Below are 25,483 nucleotides of genomic sequence, written 5' to 3' on the forward strand. Positions count from 1 at the left end.
ATTATGGTGCTAGAGGAACACACAAGGGTATCACCAAAGTTGTTACGATTCATCCTCTGGGGACCATGAATGTCTGTACCAAATATAATGACAATCTATCCAGTAGTTGTTGAGATTTTTTAGTCTGGACCAAAGTGTTGGACCGATAGACTTACAGACCGACATTGCCATCCCTAGAACCACGTATGCCACTAGTGTGACTGAAAACGTGTGCTGGTTCCTCAACAAACATCAATTTAGGTTAAAAAAACAAAAATCTATTTTGACAATGCAAATTAAGATACAAAACTTGAGGCTGAACTGCACATTTAATTCATAGTACATGTGTTTTGGGGAAAGTGGTACAATTTAAAGAGGTCAAGCACTCATGGCTACATGTGCAACAGGCATGAAGTTACAGCAACATCCGTGAAAATTTTATTTTCCGTTCCATGCCACACAGACAAAATATCCCTTCTGTACGTTTCAGTGAGCATGTAATGCGAACTGGTGTTCAACAAAACACACAACTACAACAGCCAAAGGGGGCGCGTGTCTATTCATCAACATTATCTTTAGCTATCTCAAAATTAATATTATTCTTTCTGGGTTTTTTAAAATGTGACCACCTTGTCACTATGAAAAAGAGGTAATTTAATTTCCAGCAGGGCCCCAGTCCAGAGAGGCGAACTTTGCTTGGAGCGGATTCACCAGAATCCCCTGCCAGGATGTAAAGATCACAGACCAACACTGGTTCTCTGTCAGGAGAGCAGCAAGGCTCTTGCTCTGCATGCACGTCTTAAATAATGCCATTTATGTCTTTACTGTACCTGTAGAGGATGACAAAGATCATTTTACTTCCATGATTAAAAGCTGGTTTTGAAAGTGTGTCCCTGGATATGGGCCCTAAGGTCCCTCTAAACTTTTACTAGGTCCCAAACCTATTTAATAAGGATACAACATAAACATTCTTGCGTGCACATCTTAATAAGTCAATTGGGATATAGGTTATTGTGATTTTCATTATCCTTTAGTTCACTGCTGGGATTCAGCCATATCTCGAGAATGAGGTAAGAAAATTATACCCCTGTGTGGGACAAAAGATAACTGTGGCTGTTGTGCTTCAAAAAGGCCATTGTATACGCTATATAAACATATTACAGGGATTTTGGCCATTATAAAACTTCAGACTGATAAAACAAGCTGTTCTGTTTCAGTGTGTCTAAAGAAAATGTATGTGAAGATAACACAAACACTCCTTTTAAAATGCAGACCCCTGGGGTCGTTGGTTTGATTGGCAGTCAATGTGATTGCAATCTGGCAAACGTCCCAGGGAAATGTACAGGGACCAGTTTCATATACTGTATATGGTGAGGTTAGAGGTTGTCTGTGTCTTGTTCAACAGAATTAGCGCCCAGATAGACAGCTTTCTGTTGAATTCTCTGCAGAAACACATTAAGACATCGAACATGGCCTGTCAGATATTGGAGTGGGACTTAATGTGACCTAAAACAGAGCGACTGTGGCAGATGTTTTACATCCGAGCGCATATTTATTAACATTGCTCAGAGTAGGAGGACAAGTCAGGTCATTATAAGTGTTATTCATTTATGGACCGATATGACAATGCCTGCATCAAAGGGCTTCATAAAAATGAAAAAAAGATTAAAGAGCGGTCATATTTGTCAGTGAGTACAAACAAAATCAATAAAAAACACAATCAACTCTATCTATTTGAAATCACAGTATATCCAGTCTTTAATTAAAATATTAATATATAAAATACAAGCTTGAGGAGTTAATTCCCCCCAGATCAGTTCAGATTTATAATTATGAAATAAATGCTCAGTATGATAAAAATTACTGATATGCACGATGAAGTATGCACTATAAATATATAATAGTTTAGCTGCTTTTCTATTCCATAGGAAAACTTTTGGAAAGTAAAACTGTTTTTCACACAGGATCAAGTGCCCAAACTGACCAAATATTTGCAGTTAAAAACAGTAAAGCCCACCAAAGTTACTGTAGAGCCTTTCACTTACTTGTTGTAGAGTTGCAAATATTTTGACAGTGCATGAGTTTAATGATGTTGGACTATCCTATTACTAGTGGCATGCAAACTCTATACCTCCTGTCAGTGAATGCTCTGCTGCCTCGGGCTAAGCTGATATTACTTCAGGGAAAAGAATCTCATTCAGTAGGCAGCAGGTAATACTGTCTGTGTCCTCAGAGACTGTTGTCTGCTATCTGGATTTGAACAGCGGTGTTCGCCGCCCAGAGCAGAGAGTTTAACATGATTTTCTGGATGATGACAAAGGTATGTCTTCCTTGTAAGTGTGGCCTATTGTGTTATAGATATAGTATATCTGTTTCACATTACTGTGCCTCCCAAGGTTTACCCTGCAACTCATTCAACATACATCTCCAGTAATCAGAGCCACATTTCTGCTGCAGGGATGGAGCTTTTTGGACTGGGACATGTGAGGACCAGGTAGTGATCATACTGTCAATTTGAGGTGGATGATTATTCTGTGCTGGTCAAAGAGTCTCCTGGACTGAGCATATGCAATAAGCAGGGTTATGCTCAAGTCCCTTCAGAGCTTAGGTTAGGTAATTCATACATACATAATTGAATCATTTAACCGACTTATTCTGACATTTTTGACAAACTGTAGAAAATAGACCCATCATATCAACGATGCACTTCAGAAATCAAAGCTTTTATGTTCATATAACCACAAATAACAACAGTGTGCAGTAACTGTCACTAATTGCCATTAGAGGCAATGCTTTTGTGCAGCTTTCATTTAATTTTTGGCTCTGCATGGAGCCGAGACCTAAGATCTTTTTGAACTTTCAAAGAGATCTTCCTCAGATCGAATATCTGCTGATTTCCTGAGGATCAGTAAGTCGATGAGCTCCAGTAGTGATTGAATCCTACAGAACACTTATACAAACAATAGATAGATCTCCTTAACATCTAACAGGTGGAGTCATTGATGCAAAAACAGTTCCTCAATCAGTGTCATGGAAAACATACTATACTTTCTATATTATGTCCTGACAAACTATTAGCATGTGGTGCGGGAGGATGAAAACAAGTTGCGCACAATGGCAGACCATTATTTCCTGCAGGAAAATATCAATGACAAAACGTTTTTATACTGTAGAATAAGCTTTTGGTTGAGATATATGAATCTGTCAAAATAACTTTCTCTCTGGAGATGGGTGTAAGATCCTCCAAAGAGTTATCTCCTTTTAAAAATGGAAACACTCTTCTTTGTCTGCGTAGGGAGTGAAGCAATGACATGATCCAGATGCATTTGAAAAGCGATTTTTTAGGAAAAGCCTTAAACACAGAGCATGAAGTCAGACTAAGATTAGATGAGGCCTGTCAGACATCATCTGAACCAGAAACACTGATTCCATTCCACAATGATCACAATGATGAGAGCAATAATGACTATTTCTACAGTGCAAATTATATATTATTTAGTCATCTCTATTTGTTATTACGCTGGTTTTTAAAAAAGTTTTGAAAAGGTTACCCTGGTTATCCATGCTGAAAAAAACCCCAGGTAGAAGGTTTCCCATCTCTAAAACAGCTGTGAGGTCAAAAACATGAAAGAGGACACGACACATTGATCAAATGTAAGGGACATGAGGGACCAGGGTCTTTGATGCTTTTGTGGTTATTTTCCCCCCTGTACAAGCATATGGGGAGACTCTAACAACAGGGTGTTTATCAGGCATAAAGGGACTTAAATCAGCTGAGAGGACTTTGTATTTTTTATTCTTCCCGGTACTTCACTGTGATTCTGTGTTTCCTTGCTGTTCACTGTCCTCTTTAATCCTTTTCTTTTTTTCCGCCATCACAGCCCATGAAGGTCCCTTGTGAACGCCCGGTGCTTGAGATCATTATGCTCACCACAACAAAGAGAAAACGTCCCACATTTGTAAGTGGGCTCCTGCCAGTTGGACAGGTTTTTTAAACAAGTATTTCAGCAGGGGGAAAGGAAGTCTGCTCTTCTGAGTCCCATCAGCCAAGAGTGTGGGTTGAGGGCAAAATGTGTGATCCAATCAAATCTAATTAGGGTTTTACAATATTTTACACAGTTGACACCGTCCTTTAAGCTCTCTGATGCAAGTCCTCTGTGTATATTTACAAATCCGGAGCGAGTGAGATCCTGAAGATTTCTTTTATCATCACCGCAATTCTTGTGAGCTGTTGGGGATTTATTAATAATAACATTGACTTGTTTCCTCTCCAAGTTTTTCCTTGGACAGTATTTCTTGCTTGCCTTTCCTTTATGGGAATTAATTACTCAGTCTGCCAGATGTTTAATGTTGAGCCTTTTTTGTACAATTAAATAAATCCAACTACCACAAAAAATAAAGGTGAGAAAAATGAAAATGTGTTTATGTCTTTGGTTTGTCTTTCATTTCTCCAGGAAGTGGAAGATGATCAATCATAAAATACTGTATAGAAATGTTGTGAAAGTCAAACCTATAGCAGATCCATCTTTGACAAATCTGCTATGTCTCAAATGGATTAATGTTATATTATGCTGGCAAAAGAAGAGCCAAGGTGGCAACACGCCGAGGTGTTGAGGACGATTTGGTCTGCGGAACCAGTGCCAGTAGAAAAACCCACAGAACTATTCAACACTTAGACCAAATATACACTATGTACAGATTTATTTCAATAATCTGAAACATCTGGTGGAGAGTTTGGAAACTTTTAAGCCAAACGCCTCCATCCAAAGCTCATCTACGACACCTACGAAAATTTGAGTATTGTGTTTGAAAGTCAGAGATGAGTAATCCTGAATGATCAACAAAACTTTGTCTAATATTTAGAGCAGAATATTTGTTTACTGCACACAGTATTATTCAAATAAGACACATAGAGAGTTTGTTTATACACAGATTACATTGCCAATGCAAGTATCTGAGTATAGTGTTTTATCAAAGCAGACATTTTTTGAACATGAAAGCGAGAAGCGAGCTTATGTAACTATGTAACCCTAATCCAATTTAATAGCCTAAACTCAGCTGATTCGATGCTACAGCCTCACTTGGTATGGTAGCTCATGATGGCTAATGTTAGCTATCTTAGCCACAGGAATCAGTTGACAACATTTTTGGTATCCTTGTTAGCTAGGCTACTCTAGAGGAAGGTAACAAGTGAAGAAGCACTTCATACAACTTTCCAAGTAAAACCGAAAAAAGGAAAACTGCTCCTCTAAAATTGTGATTAACAATGCAAAAATGTTCAAATGTAGAAACAAACTTAAGACTTGTAGTAAGCTATCCTCCCTCAACTATATGAAATTATATGCATAATGAATATTCAACATCTCCCTCCAATCTTTCTCCTTTTCCCAATCTACTTCCAATCTACTTCATAAACGTCTGTACATTTATGAAGTAGATTGCATGAATTTTTTGCTCAAGTTTTAGAATTCGTGTCTTCTCATATCTTTCCTTCAGATGCAATTTCGCTGCCTCTAAAATTCACTTCATGTTCTGTCTGAACACACAGTAAGTGAAAGTTTCCTGAAAGCTGAAACATGGCACCTGTTGACTTGTAACATTTGTCCATAAACCATGCTGGTTAATGGACCAATGTGCATAAACGAGGTGCATGGAAGCATGTAGTTTATCTTTAAATGTTATTATTTGGTGTGAATGGAAAGAATTAAACATGTGAGTGTGCTTCCACTTGATGACAAAGCAGTTCTTGGGGGAAAAAAGTAGCTCTTCCTTCATTACTGTTCCTAGTTCTGTGTTTGCCAGCGATGGAATTTTACTGAAGAGTTTGCCTTGTGTTTGACTGCCCAGTCCTTATACATACGAGTGAATGGGAGATGGAAGGACTTCAGGTTTGCTTTTTTTCAGCGTCCACTCTTTTGTTGCATCATGTCTCTTTGTACAAGTGAAAGTCTCTTAATTAAGCCTGATGCATAAAGACCCGGAGAAACTCTTGACTGATTGCCGTTCACTGTACTACTACCTCTTCTCACCATGGCAAGACGGACTTTACACACATACAGACACACACACACAGACACACTAAGTACACTTTTTACATTCACAAGATGGATTGGACATGGTGTTAAAAATACAACAAAAAAGGAGGTAGTAAAAATGAGAAAAAAAGACGGTCTCAAGTTGTTACCATGAATGACCCCCAACTGGGAAAGGAAGAGAACAAGAGACAAAGATAATGTTCCCCATCAGGGAGCCCACGTAACATGTCTTGATGGTAGAATAGGGGGTTCACATCACTCTGCAGCAAAAGTTATTTACTTTCTGTTTTTATTCAAGTAGTAGTTTGCAGTTTCATTCCTTCATCCTGCCATAAAGCATGCTTGTTTTAAATCTGTTAAACATTAATCAGTCTATTAAAGAATTATATAAATGACTAGTGCCTTTCCTGTCCTATTAAATTAATAAATGAACCTACTAGGCCTATAGGGAGTGAAATATATGTCTAAGTGTCTGCGTTATCTTCCAATTGAATGTGTTTTATTATTTAATCCTCAACGTCTTGCTGACTGACTCACTGCTGCAGGGCGACAGACTATAGAAGACAGGGAGGCAGTCAAACATTATTAGTGGAGTAAAGCTGCACCTGACAATCACCGCTGCCCCCTGCTGGGTTCCACCAGCTTGCTTTCTGTGCATTCTATACCATTCAATACATTTCACCCTGTTTCAGTCAGAGAAAAGCGGACAGACTAATGAGAGTGAAGAAAATGTTGTTGTGACCTTGTGTGACACCAGGTTTCTTTACCAGCCAGATGTGGTTCACATAAAGGAGGGGCACAGGCTGTCCTTATATCTGGTGTTCTTATTTGCTTCTGTGGGAGAAAACGTTGTTGTATGTTTAACTTGAATGTTGCCTCACTTCTCAGCAAAAATAAAAACATGAGTTATAACCTTTTGTCTTCACAAGTGTTACTATCTACAGGTTAAGTCAGCATCAAAACTTAATTAAAGTTCATTTCATAATTTGCTCAAATAAGTGGCAATGTTAGATGATGTTACGTGGGAATGTTTGCTGATAAGCAAGTCAACTTTATGGTAGTGTGACATGAATTTTTATCCCTTTCAAAGAGGGAAAGAAAAGCACACATCGAGCCACAATGAGGTAAGCATGACTGGAATGAAATATGCACAAGAGCAACCAAGTAAAGTGATGTGAGATGGACTTGTCAACAACTGATTCTCCATGGAGATCGATAGGCAAAAATAACACCAGGGCCTTGTTTGTTATATGTAGATAAAGTTATCCAGATTAGAATATTGCCGATTTGACATGAGTCTGGATCTTTTTGTTCTTCGAAGCTGGTTTAAAATTAATCAGGAACTGTTGTCAGAGCAACAGGTCTTTAAACTTAAACCTGAAAAAGTGCAAGTTTATTGATAATAGCTAAATCATGAACAAGACCAAACATGAACTAATTTTCAGATAAAAGTGTCTTGCTGTCTTTGATTTATAATGAAAGAATGTTGATAACTCAGTTATCTGCATACAGATAAAACATCATATGTTTTGGTAAAACTGCCTTTCAGAGCAGGTCTTTACCACAGAAATTATAGAACTATATTAAAGCTGCTCTAAATAATATTTTTCATATTGACAATGGATGAAATACTTGCAATGTGAAAGGTGTAGCCTGTAGTGAAGAACCAACAGATAATTATCACTCAACTCCCCTCAGCTCTACATAGCATTTTAGGGTCTTTTCACTCAATGTTTTGGTTTTATAGCCCATACTTTTGTGTTTTGGTTTAGTCTCATCACTCTCATCAGCATCATTTTCAGTCATGATAGGCAGCTGTTAAACCACTGATAAACCTACCTGGCTAACACCAAACAGCAAACAGGCAAAGTTGGTGACAGGCTGGCGAACAAAGTGGAGCATTTTGCAGCTAAAGAGCCAGATATGTCTCAAGAGTTAGTAGACCAAAAACTGAGCTAAAAGGAGAGTGAATATTTGACTTATCTTGGACTACTGTTAGATGTGTAAATGAACAGTTTACTAACATGTTTGCCATATCAACTTAAAATGTGATGATATGTCAGAGTTGTGTTTACAGCTTGTTGTGCTGCCCTCAAGTGGACAAAAAATACATTAATTCAAGTCTGAATTCAATAGATCAACCCAAAGAGTAAAATTCATACATGTATTGTAAGCCAGGTATAAAAAAAATGATGAAAGCGATAGTAATTTGAACAATATCAGAAAAATGTGGCAGCCCCTTTAATACACCTCATGGTCACCTCATAAGTCACATGACCACCTGAAGACAGCCTTTTAGTAAAAGAGGACTGCAGTTGACTGGAAACCATGTGGCCGTGAGAATGCCGCCACAGGTGTCATGGCAACGTGTACAAGGAGGAAGTTAAGAGCAGGGGCAGCCATGGTGGGAAACTAATGTGGGCACCGCTGCACAAATCAGCACAGCATGAGTTACCCCTGTGCCACATAAAAACATCCCTCAGAGCCTATATGAGTCATCTGTTGCGTTTTGTGTTGTTGCTCCTGCAGGTGAAACAGGATTCTTTCATTTAAAACAGATGGAGTGGCAAGAATTCAGTCAGAGGATTGATTTTAATGCTGAGCAGTGATCCCGATGAAAACAAGTCAGCTGTCTCCTCATTCTCCTCAGACTCTCCACTCTGCTTTAATTGACTTACTTGTTGCCAGCCACTGGGAGTGACCCTTTAAAAGGTCAGACAAACACAACTCAACCGAAGGAGACTGGACCTCATCACCCGTTTCAAACTAAAACAAAAAACCGCATCCTGGCGGGAAGAAAATTGCAAAGAGAGTAAAAAAAATGTTCTCAAACATTTGAAGAGGACCACTCAGGGGCCAAGGAGCTATTGTATCACAGGAAATGCAACCTGTGTGAAAAATTGATTCAGAGGCCTCCCTGTCATACATTAAGTGTGTATATGAGAGACATTCAGGGGAGCATGTGTTTGTGTTGGTGTGCGTGTTTACGGAGATGGCTGAATGAATGTGTGTATGTGTGAGAGAGAGGATAGAAGCCGGCACTCATAGAGGACCGAGGGGAGGAAAAACAGGGATAAGAGCCTCTTCAAAGAACAGCGAATTTGTTGAAGAAGCCAGTGCCGTTTAGCACGTACACCCGAATGAGTAAGGGAAGGGTAGTGAGTAAGAGGGTAGAGAGACACAAAAGGCAAGGGGGGGGGGGGGGTTTGTTGATACTCAGATAAATAAAGATTCCTGTCACTTGCACAGAAGCTTTACCCAACATCAAATAAGAAGAGGCAACGATGAACGCACATTGACATTGATCGTCACCGTGGACCTTGATCTCCGCTCCCTGGTCAATGAAACCAGCGTTTCTGTTTCCAGTTGTCTGCTTTGGGAAGCTTCTTTCCTCTCACCTCATTTTACAAGCAGTGGCCTTTAACCAAACTCTATTCCCTCAAAATAGGCTAATTGTGTTCAGTTGACTTCCTTGGATGCAACAGCCCTTACAAGTTAATCACCCAGGAAAGCCTCTTAGTGACAGCTATGCCTTAATTGCATACCAGACTGTGCCCATCAATCTGGATGGCAGCAAATCCACACATTCCATCTGCATGGGAATGAGATATTCTGTCGAAAACGTTCTCAATGGGAGAAATCTTGATCTAAGGAAGTATGAAAGCTACGCCACAACAGTCAGATGTGTAATTCAGTGATTTTGATTAAAGGTACCACCCCAAATTCAACTATTCAGGTCCCACGGTTTTGCTATTATGACCCCCTTGCAAGTCCTTTTGTGTTTAGGCTCTTCAGCAGAAGCTATCACCAGGGGCCCGTCAGTGTTCCCCAAAACATTAAAGGCAAAACAAACTAGTGTGACAATAAAGAGGGGAATGCAGCAGGGTGGGATGGATTTGTTTTTGTGTGATGTGATCATGCCCGCTACATCTTCGCCCCAGTCTCAGCTCATCTGGTGGTTCCATGCTGTGTTTTAGTAGTTTGTCCAGGGAAGCGGGGTGAAAACGGTAACCTTTTCCACACAGCAATAACTTCCCACCATGACATCGAACCAACATTGCCTCAGCGTCCCTCAGCGCTCGCTGTGAAAATGTCAGACAAGCTCTTTTCATCTGAGGGAAATCCTATCTGATTTACTCACCCCCCTCTTCCTCAGCTGAGGCGCCTGTTTGTACAGGGCCATGTTTCATTTAAATATCAAAGCCTGTGAGGAGGACAGACACTTTAAATGCCATTTTTTGGGCTCATCTCAAGGAATGTGACTGCTTAAGTGTCCTTGACGAAGGGACCTGATCACCGAGACAATGCTTCCTTTGTGGTGGTAGGGTGACGGTAATCTCTATCTACTCTCTGCTCCATGGATGAGACGATCACAGAAGAAGGCCATTTGCATCTCAGTGTGCAGCTCTTTTAGGCTCCACAGTTAAGATGGCATTTGAGAGATTGTTCACATTTTTGGCCATGAACCCAAGGAACCATGATGGTGAACATGCCCCTGTGGTGATGTATTTGTATTTACCATGATGCATTCACAATGCTGAACCATCTGTTGAACAGAGACAAAAGACAGTCTAAGAAGTAATAGTCAATGATACAGCGTTCTGGCAGAACTTGAAGACCATTTTCAAGGTTACGAGAGCAACTTCATTATCTATTGTGTGACATATTAACTTCACTTCATCTTTATTATGAATTATATAGATCTGAGAAATCAGAATCTCCCTTATCTTACTTAATTTGTCCAATATCTTAAAATAAATGTCTAAGATGTCCACTGTCTACAATGTGCAGTATTCTCTATTAAAAATGCTTTTTTTTCAAAAATACTTGATTTTTCAAGGCAATTCATAACCAGCTTTCTCTCATTAATTTGTCTATTGTTGTTTTATGTTCACTACTCTAAGAAGAGGAACTCACATGTCCATGAAAACAATGAAATATACCAACAGAGAAATTGCTCAAGGCCAAATGAATGTTGTAACTTTCAGATGCTACTTTTACTTTTTTTTCTCTGGGAAACGGAGACCTACCCTGTGAAAAAAAAGGAAACTTGTTTGCCAAAAAAAAAAAATTATAACTTACCAAACCACACAAGGGGGCAATAATCTTCACTATAAAGTTGTGCAATTTTGGGGGATCCTGCAAAAGAAGGTTATGTTTCATGAATTCAATGCCTGGATTTATCATAAAGCTCAAATGTGCACAAGACTAAGTTCAGCAAGTTTACTCAGTAGCCAAGAAAGGGCTACTGTAAGCACACTATAGCCTGCTTTGCTTTCTTTATGCAAGCAGATGAAGCCATGAGATAAATCCTGAAAAACAACAAACAAAAACATAGCAATTGGGACAATGGCATAGTGTTCTTTATGATAACACTATCAAACATCAAACTCTTCTTTATCTTCTCCGAGTCTCTTTATCTGTGCATGGAGAATCTACCTGTATCCTCTGGTTTCTGCAACAAAAAAGTTCTGCATGTTCCTACACCGCTGCGCTTGATGCCTCTCAGCATGAATAGAGAGGACTGACATCTGTGACCCCATCTCTTTTATGAACTTTGAGCATCTAAGCAAAAGCAACAGGGGAATGAAAATACCTCTAGCACCCAAAGGTACATGCTGGAGTTTATCATATATATAACAGGATTTATTTTCCCCTGGTACATTATGTTTACATCCTCCTTGCAGACAAATAGATGGACATGTACTTGATTGCTGTTTTATACTGAATCTTCTGGCCTTAAAAAAATCTAGCTCTAGCTCTATCTGCATGTCACTGTCACTTTTTTCTCAGATGTTCTCCCTTAGATAGGACTTGCACATAGTTTTTCCCCCTTGTGTTTAATTTTGTTAGGTATTGTGCTTTAACGCTTTTATGTTGGTGATTGTAGATTAATCAGATTTAGATACTGGCTGCATGTGTCCTTTGAGGGAAAGCTTTTGATGAAGATTGTATAGCTATAAATAAACTCATCTGGTCTTGGTCTAGGAATTTGCCATGCGGCTGTTTTTGTTTTTCAAAGCCATAATAGATAGATCCATAAAACACAAAGTTCATCCAAAGACACGCCTGCAATTTAAATGGATTTGTGTACTCGTATAACCTACTTTCTGTCAGGATTTGTCCTCGGAGTCTTCACCGTGGATGTAATAAGAGGTTTTCACTGAGGGTGTCGCTGTTTTCATTCTCGCGAGATTATCAGACAGGAAGAGACGAAGACGAAGGTCAAGGAGTAAACATGGCAACTCGCAGTGTGTTGAGGTCTCTATGGACCTCCTTTGCGGGCTTAAAATTAGGTGTTACTGGCAATAACGCGAGTGCTCTACAGAGGATAAACGCCCCCCAGCTGTCGGCTTTTGCCATTCAGAGCAGAGGAATCCGCCAAGGTGAGACTTCTCTTCAAACGTTGCGATATTAGCCCAGCAGAGCTAACTGGCTAACTTCAGCATGCTATTATAACGTACTACAGTGATTGAGGCGTCTCAGCTCAAATGTTTTATCTTATTAAGACTTGTATACAATATTTACTAATAAAGGAAGCACTGCAGCGTCTTACCTAATCGGAAATGCATGAACGTGGAAAAAGGGGGGCGGGGAAGTACATTTTCAATGGAGGCGAGCTAGTCCTTCTCAATGTAACGTTACATTTGTTCAAAAAATGTTGCCTGAACAAAAACATGTATTTTCTGAAGGAGGTCAGAGCGATTAACTTTCAAATATTTTAAAACTTCCGCCCTTGCAGCCATTAGTTGTTACCAAGGCAACAGCTACTCCTCCTGGGGTCCACATTAAGAACATAAATGTATACACATGCTTTCACATACATGCATACAAATACACAATATAAACATTACAAAAACCAAATACAATTTCAATAAGTTAGTACAGTGTAGTACAGTGAGATTCTTAATTCAAATATTGCATAACTTCAACTCTTGTAAATTCATTTTTGTCCAAATGTGTGTCGTGTTTTGCTTTATCAGTCCCACTCATCCTTAAATTTGTCATATATGCATGTTGGTATTTATACACTTGTGTACACAATGTGCCTTTTAAATTCTATTTCTTGTCAAACAAAATGTATACATATGACATTTCATAAGTCAATAATGCTTAAAAGTCCCCTCCAGACATGTTTAAGATGTATGTAAAAAAAAAAAAAACACAATACTTTTACAATTTGTGTCTGATGTGGTTTTTCCATGAAAAAAGTTCAGTTATCTCATCAAAATCCTGAAAATGACATCTACTTCTTCTCCCTCATTAAAAATCCAGAATCTAATATGCAAATATTTTTTGTTTCAAAAGTTAATCTGCTAAACACAAGATGTCTCCTGCTTCAATGTAAAGTGAAGCAGGAGACATCTTACTTCTCAGTGTATGTGCGCTTAAAGTTTCAAGTTTCCACATCACACTTGCATGTAAATTGAATGCTGGATCACAGAGAAACTTTGCACTTTCAGCAGATGAATGTGAAAACAGCCTTCTAGTGTCAAACTCTGCACAAACATCATTCTGCACAGTGTAGCTCAAACAACCAACTGAAGTAACAAGAAGAAAAACACATTTTTGAGTGGAGGGACACTTAAAAAAAAAATTGGTAGCAATTCTAACATCACATAACCACATGTATGTAAGCCCTGTTTATTGTGAATTATGATTTAGCTTGAGCTGGAGAAGAGATAGTTTCTGTCAAAGCATTACTACTGATTGTGTTAACTGCCACCACCACCTCAGGACATGTTTTTAAAAATTGTGGTGGCAGTTTCAAAGGTTAGGAATGCAGTATAAAAAATAGTTACTTCAGTATTTGTGTTTATGATTAAGGCCTAATGTTATACAACATCCATTTTACAGTTGTGGAGAATCAAGAGGGGAAAACAACGACTGTAAGTACAAGTGTTTTGGTTATTAGATATTTAACTCTTTGTCAATTTTATTAGTTATAAGTACCCAATATTTTGTTCTGATGTTGTCTAATAGACAAGCAGTATTTTTTATAAGCATTATGAAACTGTGCATCAGGTAGTGATCTAAAGCTTTGACTGAAGATCATTACTTTGCAGTAGTAACAAGGTAATTTCTAAAGAAAAGAATGAATGGCTCAGTTGTTGTATATGCTGTTCATATAAAATAAATAAAAGGTAGTTGCAGATGCCTATGCAGTTGGTATTGAATGATTACAGTAGACATAACTGTTCAAGGGACAACTATCCTTTGATGTTTAAGGACAAAAGTAGAGGATGTAAACTCCAGTAACATTCCCGCCAGTTTGAAACACATTATGCAACAAAAACATGCTTTGCACTGTTTGCACGATGTATCTTAATTGTACTTTGACAGTAGGGCCTGTCAGGTTGGAAAAATGCAATCATGTTGATCATATATCCAAATGTTGTGCAACTTTACAGATCAATTACATTTTAAAAGTCTCGGCTTCGGGTTAAGATTTACATCATTAAAGTTGCAAGAGCAACACAGAGCATAGAAGCACTTTGTTTCCATAAGGAGATACTTTGTCAAATGTGAGGAGATGCAACGAGAGCAATTTGACCTGAACTGGCACGCCTCTACAAATAACAGCTATGTAGTATAGTGGTGGTGAAGGACTTATGATTCAAATACGCTTTCACTTACTGCAATCATAAATTTTCATATTAGTAGTGAAGAACACTACACTGAACCTTTATCGGGAGTCTACCATAGCTTATTATGGACTAACCGTAGTAATTTAACCTGTCAGATTGAAGGACAAATATTGGACATACCAGCAGGACCACAGCCTCCAAACCCCGCAGCCAAGTGCCCCATCTACAGATGGAACCTGCAGCACAAATACAACTACACGGTAAATGCATCTCACCGCTTGTAATGACCAAATGAGACATAATGTTAAGTGTGTCAGCTGTTTAAAGTGCCTAATATTCTTTTTTCGTTTTTGTTTTACGCCTCCAGGATGTCTTGCTGCTCAGTCAGTTCATCAGGTCAGATGGAGGGATGTTGCCTAGGAGAATAACTGGTCTCTGTCCAGAGGAACATCACAAGATTGCCATCTGTGTGCAGATGGCTCAAAGAGCAGGTCTGTATTACTGCCTGCTCCATTTCTTTGTATTCCTGTTCTCTCCAAACTCAAATCTCCCTTACCTTCTTTGTCTTTTCTGACACATTAAATTACAAATTGAAAATGATTCAAATGCAGTTCAGTGTTGATTAAAGGGCATATACAGACTTAAAGGGAGTGAATCTGGCACTGTCAAGACAGCAAGAAGTTGAGGCAGCTGGGCCAAGACATTAAAAAGTTTCTTGTTGTCTGCTTGGAGATTTATCTGGAAACCACATATTTATTGCAAATTAAAGCATTTAAGCTGGCTTTTTCTGCCTGTCATGATATCAGTTACATTGATTTTAAACACTCAGCTGTCAAATTGGTAAAAACAAAGAATGGTAATTAAATGAAGGCTTAAAAGAGTAGTTCAGCATTTTGGGAAACACTCAGCTTTTCTTTCACTCAGGAGAAAAAAATGGTTCCAGCATGTAACTCCAAATAAAACCACAACTTGTTTTTATGTTGATTTTGTTTACATTTGTTGTTGGGAATGGTCGGGAGACTTCCCCCACCCTTTCACATCGGTCAGAGCCAGGCTAGCTGTTTCCCCTGCTCTTAATCTTTATGCTAAGTCAAGATAATTGTCTCCTGGCTTAAGTTAATACTTGTGGTATCGATCTTCTCATCATCTCAGCGAGAAAACAAATAGAAGTACTTCCTAAAATGCTAATATAATTAACATAAGTGGCATCAATAGAACCCAACAGAAATTATTCTTTTGTTCCCTTTTTGGACCAGCTTTGCTGAATGATGGTTGTCTTTTGACAGCAGAGTTTCTCACACATTTAAATAACCTTAATAAAAGTGACTTTTGTTTTCCTGTGTGTTCAAGGTCTGCTTCCTGACCACAAACCCAAACTTCCAGAGGGCCATGTCTCAAAGAAGCCCAAGCCACAACTCAACAGGTGATGTATGCATGTGTGTATGTGTCTGTGTGTGTGTATGTGTTTCTCATCATTATCTATTAGTGGTCAGGCGGGGAAGGTTCCATTGCAACTCAAACTAAAAATTGTATCTGCCACATCTGCTGTTTATTGTACAGATACCTGACCCGCTGGTCCATTGACTCGGTGAAACCCATCTATAAAACAGGACTGAAGTGGTGTAAGAAGCGCATGCCTGTTGGCCACCCAGTACTCAAGGACAATGTGCGTTACGGCGTCAAACCTGTTTACACAAAACACTGAAGGATAGAAATCCAGACAAATCAGTACAGCAACTGGAAGAAAGTGGGTGGGCCTGTGATGCAAGGACGCAGATTCCAGTGGATTTCCATTCAACCAAGTCTTTCAACTACATCTGCAATTTACAGTGACTTTTGTCATACTACCATGGGAAAACCTTTATCCATCTGTATTTATTGTACCTTTTGTTTATTAAGCTGCGTCACAGTTTCAATGAATCATGCTCAGCCCCACCCAGAACCATCTATTCTGTCTCTGTTCGTTTTCAAAAAGCCCTTGAAGTGACAACTTAAAGAGGGCAACAACTGGGTCAGTGTTACGTTTTCAAAGTAGGTGGTATGTTGACTGTGTATACTCAAAGCAACACAGATGTGCAAATAAAATCCATCTGTTTACTCCACCTCCTGACATGTGTTTACTGTATAGGATTAGCTTTTGTGCATGAGAGCTAAATGGAACAAAAAGCTTGCAGTTGCGTATTGTATGACTGTACCGCTTTTATTTGTTTTAGGATGAGACAAATTAATTCTGCAATATGTTGTTGATGAGAACAATAGAGAAAAATGAGAAATTAGTTGCTTGAAATAAGATGTCTTTATAGCATGAAGGGAAGGTCCAAATTCTTGGTCCCATCACCAATGTAGATGTATCCATGCTGTGGCGTCATTGGCACGTGGTAGAAGGTCAGGCCGAGCCACAGCAGGCTGCGAATCACACACACTTTGCTGGCACATTCTAACTGAAGACTCCATGACCCTATAGAGAAAAAACACACAAGACTAAAGATTGTTTTTATAAACAATTACATGAAATTCTCAGCTCTGTGTATCAAAGTTAAAAGCCGACTTGTAATTCATAGACCGGTTTTTACTGTGTCTGTATTATTGTGACCTTTTTATAAACAGCTGCCTGCTGAGAACTAGGATGTTTATTGCAGGATGCTGCCACATCATGTTCACTGACTGCACTGAATTGAAACAGAGACAACAGTAATCTTTGGAAATCATTCCAATAAGATTATACTATTCTCATGCTAGAGGCAGCCAAGGGACACTCCAATAAATCAACCCTTTGTGCTTTTATATCTACAGTCAGTCTAAACCTGTTTCTTAATATGTTTGGGTGTGACTATAAACCCAAGACCCAGAGAATCAAGAACAAGAACTGGATCTGCTACTATGAAGACATAAAAGCCATTTGATTGATTCCTTTACACAAAAGGGAGGCAATTTCAATAGATTAGATCGTTGTGTCACCACTTTCACACCTTTGAAGTTATCGGCAAAGTATGATTGAAGTAAAAACAACTCTGAATTTAGGCACAGTATGTATAATGTAATACATAATGTCCAGGTTATAACTGCAGGAGGGGAAATCTAAAGCCGTAATTCTCGAGCTGCAACTGTTTCCAGGATTATTGTGGAAACGAGGGGGAGCCCAACTTGGAGTCTCAGAGGAAAACACCTGTCTTCTTGTGGAAAAATGTTAACTCTTTCTCCTTTCAGCAAAAGCAAGCGGTCCTGCTGTTGAAAGGGCTGCGGTGAGTGTGGCATTGAGACAGCTATGTGATGTCTGCTGCAGTGATGACATCCGTATCAACTCAGAAAAACACACACAAACAAACAGTATGCACGTGTAAGCCCTTTTAAATTAGACGTTTGTTGCATGGAAGGTCACGGACGCTAATACTTTCTCTTTCTTTCGCACATACACTTGTAGATCCAGCATTTTGCTTTATCTACATTCACTGTGGCCTTGAGTACATCCAGCTAAGCAGCCAACCTCACAAATGGAACACAAACTAAATTCACATTATTGTTTTCAGCGTCCTTTTCCACTTATGCAATACTGTGCAGCAGCTTGGATGTCGGAGCTTCCCAACAGCATTTGAACACACAAACCTGAAAGATTAGTCATATCATTCTTTCAATAAAAAAAATTAAAAAGTAAAATACACACTGTAGGGATTTTTTTTAACAACCACCTACAACAGTGGTGTACTCTGGGAAATAGTTGGCAATCATGTAAGTTCCATGTGATTTGTTGTAAACTGGCTTTAACTTGCAAAATCACTGATATGTTTACTTCAGCTGTTTCAGCTTGATTTCCTACGAAACTGAGCAATCCCGTAAATCATTTGGTGTTAGTTTGCCCTCTGATAGAGCTGGTCCTGGTAGTTCTGTTGTAATCAGTTCCCTAAAGAAATGATAGAGTAAATAATAGCACAGTTTTCTGTAATTTCCCAATAAAGACCTAAAGGCCAAACTCCGTATGTGGGTGCGTCGTTGGACTATGAGACGCCTGCACACAAAGCTGGATGAGAAAATAATATATTCCCAGAAAACCTATTCCATCTGGAGGGTTGGTTTACACTACAAAAATTAGGAATTTATTTTTATCAGTTTAGCTGGCTGCTTAACTGACCATTTTACTGTTTAAATGATTAAATTGCTCAGAAGAAATTCCTTTTGACTTTCTGTTAGTCAAATCACTGAAATTTTTTTGCGCAGGATCACAGCTCATTTGATTATAATGTAGCATGACAGTTGGAAAACACTTAAGAATAGAAGCTCATTTTGCACCATTGACAAAGTGGTGAAGGCCTCATTGACATTTGATAATGCTCAATATAGCTGTGTGTTATCATAACCTTTTCTCTACTGGTCTGACTCCTTATGAAACCTCGTAGAGCTCAACGATTATAGAATACTTGAGACAAAACCTGTAAGATGTGATATTTGGTTGTATGGTGACATGTTACTGAATTCTGTTGTTTCACCTTTAGGAATGTCATCACTCAGTACATCCAGGAAGTCAATGGCTGGGTTCAAATCAGCCATCTCCAGGATGGATTTCTTCTTCAGATTCTTTGATTCAGTGAAGTGAAAGAAATTGTCGAGCTTTCCTGCGTCTGAGTGAGAGAGACCTGAGGAACAATTCACATTGACGTGGAATTCAAACTTGAACAGCAGCAGTGATGATGCAGTTGTACAGTGGATTGATGTAAAAAATATACATAGGCATGCATATGTCTATTTTTATTAAAATAATACCACATTGTAACCATTATTAATGAAACACTTGAGGGTCAGTTACATGCAGCAGCGAATGTTAACACAATGAGACACATAACATGTGGCAGAGTAATATATATTTACCGCCAAAGCTGCGGTTGATCTGGACAAGACCATGTGGATTTCTGATGAAGGCGCTGCGTGGTACCACAGACACTTCCTCATCGATCTGATGAACTGTCGCTGACAGCCTCTTTTCCTCGTTCACTTTGATCTGAAACCAAGAACAGTCCATCACTATGCTGGAATTTCATTAATGTACAGATGGCGTTCATATCAGTCAGGAAAAATTAACAACGTAAGAACCCAGTTTTAATCTTATCTAATCTGCAATTCTCTTTTGCGGTTATTCTTCATGAATACAACAGTAACTTGTTTGTTTCATAGCAAAAATAGAGCTTTACCTGTTGGAAAAGGTGGGACACTCTCCTCAGCAGTTTCTTCTTTTTCTAACAACTGTATATTTAATTTTGGTCCAACATCTGTACTTTTTGGCTGTCATTACTGCTCTAGCACATAAATGCTGTGCTGAAATATTTTTCTTTGCATGACAGTGGACAGATTTATAATAATCTAGCTAAGGATAATTTAACACTGTCTGTTGCTCATCATACTTACCAATACCTCCTCCTCTACAGCCTCATCCCCCTCTCCTTGCCTCTGGATCTCAAGATGCTCATACACATATGAGGGGTCACCTATGAAGCGACCCTTTGCGGCTCTGGACACTTCCTCGATCATAGACTGTGTGGCAGGAGGGAGGAGGAACCAGTCCATGCAGTTGAAGCTGGAGATAACAAACAAGCAGACAGATTTCACACAGTCAAAGAGAGTCATACACTCGGAACAATTAAATGAAATTACAGGTGAGGCTACCTTACCTGTACAGATTCTTTTTATCCTTCATCTCATCTTCTCCCCTCCCTTGGGCGATAAAATAATCCTCCTTTAATCCGAAAATTTTGCCCCAAAACAAGACTCGCTGGAACTTGTAGTTTTTCTTCAGGATCACCAAAGAAGTTTGCAGGGCGGTTCTTTGCTCAACGTTTAAAGTACATCCGTTACCCGCAACGAGGTCCAAAGAATAATATAACGAATTTGAGTCCATCGTTTGTGTAATTATCGTCGTTATAGTGTAGATATGAATATTTCTGTTAACGTTACCAGGTGTTTTTATACAGTTTGCTTGCTAACGTAACAGCTAACACACATTTGGGTCGCTCCGGACGCTAGTTTGGTTACCAATGACAACAAACCTTGTTGTGCTGGTTGTCATAGCAACGCTCGAGCTTTTAAATTTTTTTTTTTTTTTTCTCTTTTTTGGGGGAGAATTTATGGAGTGTGCTGTACTGCAACAAGATATCCCAGTGAAACGCAAAACTAAATTGGTAACATCTCATTTTGGGTGTGTTTGCGTGTGGCGTTTATATAAACTATTTGATTGGAGCACGCACGACTCAGGTCTGGCGTCAGACGACAGCTTCTCAAGCGTGTGCGTGTCTGTGTTTCTATAATACATCCGTGGTGTAGTAAACGGGCATAGGCTCTATTAGGCCTAATGTGTAATTAGTTTCATGTGCTGATAGGAGAGAAAAATAAATAAACTCACTGAATTCTTGTATTAACACTCATACTTACTGGAAGGCAGATTTGGTTAATTCCCATAGACAGCTGACAGGATGCATGATTAGATATCATTACCATGACCGCATGGCACATGGGAATAATACATGTAATTTGTGCCCCACTTTTCATTCATAGTGAAACTTAACAGTATTAAAGTCCCCCTCCTCTCAAAAATGGGTTGTTTATGCTTCTACAGTTGAATGTTTGAGTTTCACTGTGCAGAATGATGTATGTGCAGATTTTGAGAAGGCTGTTTTCACTTTCATCTGCTGAAAATGTTAAGTTTCTCTGCCTTCATTGGAAATCCAATTTTAAGGGGCGGGCCCACAAGCATGATTTGTGACATTACAAATAGTTTAAAAGTCAATCCTGGTATTATAATGGTAATATTCACCTTACACAAGTGTGATGCAGAGACTTGAAGCCTTCAGTATACATAAACTGAGAATGAACTTTACAGTGAAGTAGGAGATATCTTGTGTCCACCAGTTAAACTTCTGAAATGAGAAATATTTGCATATTCATAAACTTTTTAACGAGGGAGAAGGAGTAGATGTCATTTTAAAGATTTTAACAACATAATTGAACTTTGTGGAAAAACTATATCAGACAAATTACAAAAGTAGAATACTTTATGTACATCTTAAAACATGTCTGGAGGGGATCTTTAATAGCATAGAACACATAACATAAAGAAAATAATAATAATAAGAGTTAAGATGAAAAAGCCCTCCTGAATAGAGAGGTTTTTAGGTCTTTTTTAAAAGAGTCTAGGGTCTGTGCTGCCCTCAGATGGTTAGGAAGGCTGTTCCACAAGCATGGTGCAGCAGAGCAGAAGGCTCAATCCCCCCCCCCCCATGGTTAGTACGGTATGGTTAGCACTGGGAGCCCGGAGGAGCACGCTGTTGGCAGATCTAAGGGTGCAGGTGGGGATTGTGGTGTGATCATGTAGATTAGGAGGCACATGTTCGTTGATGGATTTATATGTGCGTAGCAGGGACCTTGTAGTCAACCCTGAAGGAGGCAGAGAGCCAGTGCAATGAAAACAGAATTGATGTTATACGTTCGTGTTTTTGCGCTCTCTTCAGGATCCTGGCAGTGCTTTTCTAAATGTACTGGAGCTCCTGGATGCTCCTGCCAGGGGTCCCTGTGAAGAGCGCACCGCAGTAGTCCAGTCTTGAAGAGATATATGCATGGAAAAGTTTCTCTGCTATAGGAGTGAACTCTGCTATAAAGTCATCTTGGGTCCACTTCCTATGTACACACAATCATTGTGTGTGTTTGTGTGTCAGGGAATAGAAACAGCATGAGGGAGTGTTCACCTGAGTGAGTAACAAACAAATACCTGTGTAATTAAAGATGAGATAGAGGTCGATTTAAGTCCTTCCATGGCCATAATTTAAGGTAATTTAATGGCTCATGACATGAACTCGCAGCACATGGCAGTCGTTCTTCCTTTGGGCTTACTGCAATTTCATGAATAGGATTTAAGGCCGGAAAATGAGGGAGCAGCCAGTGTATGTGTGTGTGTATGTTTAAGGGCTGAACCTATAGAGGTGATTTGGCCACATCTGAAATAGCTTAAACATAAACTATCAGGGAGGAGAGGAAGTGGAGGAGAGATGTCATTGTGCGCTGTGTGATTTTGTCATTGTGTTGAGTATTTGTGCAGTCCGTTGCTTTATCAGAAAAGCATAGAAGTGGAATACGTTTGCTTTTCAAGAGTCATGTAGCAGAAACTTTCTTTTTAGATAGTTGAACGCCTCTGAACCGCTTGTGACATGATGTGATTTAATCACCTTTTAGTGACTTTGGAGATTCTAAGCTTTATTATACTAAGATGTGAAGCTTTTGCTAAACTTCATTTGGGAAACTTCAATCTTCTACTGGTGAGTCAATCCTTTTGCTCAAATCTAAATTAATTTCAATACATTTCTAGTATTGACCTAATTTCCTCTTTTCTGTACTGTCAAAAGTTCCACTTATCCACAAATTGATCAATCAGCTGTTTTCCAATCTGATCTATAAATACCTTTACTGCTTGTGTTTTTCAGAATGAGCACTTGGCAACCCTCTACCTCACCCATCACCATCGTGATCATCCAACTGTCAAGTGACATTTAACCATATGTTCATCTTCCACCTGATCCAAACCAAGGTAAACTCCTCTTCTTCCTCCACGAACCTGCATTTGATTAAGATGCTTTAATGGTGTCTAATTCATGAAAGGTGTAGTCGCAAAGACCTTTCTCCGTTGCCAACTCAACTCTGAATGAATTTTGTTGCTGCCAGTGGATTTTTTCATAATGGTGACATATCCTGAACTCATTGCATGCAGCAGTCTGTAAACAAACAGAATGAGTAGTGCTGGAATCAGTCTGGCTCTTCTTAGCAGCATATGAGCCAAATCAAGTTTAAAACACTAAACGAGCATCGGTTGTTAGGTTTATCCTGGCTCAGATCCAGCGGTCTCAGCCAGTATAAGCAGTGTGAAGTTGGCTTAAGTTACACTTGGAAAAACATGATTGGCTTCTGTCCAACAAATGATTTTTGACAGGTCTTATAGTGCTGGGCTGATCTTGTACTCGGTGATCCTATTTAGGTCTCTGACTGTTTTATCACCCTTGTCTTCATTCTTACCCTCATGTCAATAGCATTTAAAGATGTTAATTTTCATGTTTTTTCACATATTCGATACTATTTATGGTTGGTATCTCATATTCTGCAATAGCCATTCAATGTACAGTATATCCGGAAGGGCTAAGGCAGGGACAACTGGACTTGTTTCAGATAGAAGAATTTAGATTAAATCTAAAACAAGTCCACTTGCTTCAGCCCTTCTGGATTTACCATGACTGGATGACTGAGAATCTTTACATACAGCCATTGAATGTATTTACATTCTGTAGTTACGTCTCTATAAAGTACTGTTCACACTGCCACAGCTGCATCACAGATGCTGATACAAACTGAACATTTCCTGCTACTGCTGCGTTCAGCCAATGTGATGTAAAGCAGCAGGAGTAGGACATTTGGATTACATGCATGCATCGGTTCCTGTGGATCCATTGTACGTGTGAAGGCAATTTGAATCCTGCGCGGGAATAAGCGGACTCTGTCGCTAACAGTGAAAACTACAATATAGAGTGGTGATAAATACAGAATAAAAATACATTGGATGGCAGTGGCAGACAAATTGCTGACCATTAACAGTATCAGAAATGGGGTTTGATTTCATGAAAATCCTAAGGGTTATAACTTAAAGTTACAAATCTCCACTCTCCTGGCTAATGTAGTCCACCAACAGAAAAGGGAGGGAAAGTGGGGTGACTTTTCTACAGCGTACCCCATAAAGAGGAGAACACACAAGGACGGCCCACTCACTCACACACACAGACAAACACACTTTGAGCTTGTTGCTCAGGATGGCACCTCATTAGAGTTGGCAGTCTAGGTGGAAGTTTTGGGTCTGGAAGCAGTAGTTATAACAGAGTGACACACACACATACACACGCCCTGCTCCAGTTCTGTTTCCCAATTGGCTCGAGAAGGAAGTGAGACTTGGAATGTTACCATCAGCGGTCTGTTTCTGTCCTGGTCCCACTGCTCTGGGAAACTCACCTCCCGGGCGACCAGCGTTGCCACGGCACTAATCCTGACGGACAAAAGATGGGAGTGCCACAGAGCACGATGCTGCCAGAGGCTCTCATTGGTTGGCACAATCCCACGCGATGCCCTGATTGGCCAGTGCCATGTTTATATACAAATTGGAGCAGTCAGAGGTCACATCCATCGATCTTGGTGGTGACATGAAGGAAGCCTGACCCCAAAACCTCAGAACTCTAAATGGGTTTAATTCCTATTTGACACACACACACTCACACAAACACAGCGGCTCTTTCTTAAGTTCATTGGCCTGGGAGTGCAGAATTAAATGAATACACGTCTGTGGTATACAAAAGCACAGACAACAACAATACCAAGAATGCATTGAGGGCACTGGGTTCAGTGGGTTGCACACCTACACACAAACACAGTCACAGAGGTTTTGGATTAACATTGAGTGAATATTTTGATCTGGAGAAGGGTGTGCTGTTTAAACAAGTAATACCATACAGGCTAAATCAGTGCTGTTTCATTTAACCTGGGGTGCCAACCAACTGCTTAAACCAGTAATTATTGTAATCAATAGATTTAGTCTGTTTTCCTCAAATTTCAAACTTTGTACTTTTACTCCTTAATCCTTCTTCTCTTTGTATTTTCTAAATGTGTTTAGTATCACTTTCTCCATTTCTGTTTCTGCGTTTCATTACTTTTCCACCAAAGATGTGTTTTCGATAATTCAGAAACAGTACCTCCATTGTAGTTTGTCCACCACAGAGCACCGACAAGTTTATTTCTGAACTTGTAAAATGTCCTGGTTACTGCATATCCTGGTCACGATAAAACAAAACAAATGGTAATGCCTCATTTTGTGGA

The 25,483-nt window shown here is 39.3% G+C and overlaps 2 protein-coding genes across 2 annotated transcripts; one reads left to right on the forward strand and one right to left on the reverse strand.

The window, feature by feature from the left end:
- Nucleotides 1-12,182: 12,182 nt before the first annotated feature.
- On the forward strand, nucleotides 12,183-16,704 carry mrps18a (mitochondrial ribosomal protein S18A). Its single transcript, XM_044329754.1, has 6 exons — nucleotides 12,183-12,400; nucleotides 13,872-13,903; nucleotides 14,758-14,862; nucleotides 14,970-15,093; nucleotides 15,953-16,025; nucleotides 16,163-16,704. Exons 1-6 carry the CDS (start codon nucleotides 12,253-12,255, stop codon nucleotides 16,305-16,307), a joined length of 627 nt encoding a protein of 208 aa, XP_044185689.1. The 5' UTR covers nucleotides 12,183-12,252; the 3' UTR covers nucleotides 16,308-16,704.
- Nucleotides 16,705-16,781: 77 nt separating this feature from the next.
- Nucleotides 16,782-20,638, reverse strand: rsph9 (radial spoke head component 9). The gene is made up of 5 exons (XM_044329753.1): nucleotides 20,260-20,638; nucleotides 19,997-20,165; nucleotides 19,463-19,592; nucleotides 19,084-19,230; nucleotides 16,782-17,060 (listed from the first exon to the last, which is right to left on the reverse strand). Exons 1-5 carry the CDS (start codon nucleotides 20,484-20,486, stop codon nucleotides 16,900-16,902), a joined length of 834 nt encoding a protein of 277 aa, XP_044185688.1. The 5' UTR covers nucleotides 20,487-20,638; the 3' UTR covers nucleotides 16,782-16,899.
- Between the last annotated feature and the right edge of the window lie 4,845 nt (nucleotides 20,639-25,483).

Source organism: Thunnus albacares, chromosome 16 (assembly GCF_914725855.1).
Source record: "Thunnus albacares chromosome 16, fThuAlb1.1, whole genome shotgun sequence".
Classification (NCBI taxonomy): Eukaryota; Metazoa; Chordata; class Actinopteri; order Scombriformes; family Scombridae; genus Thunnus; species Thunnus albacares.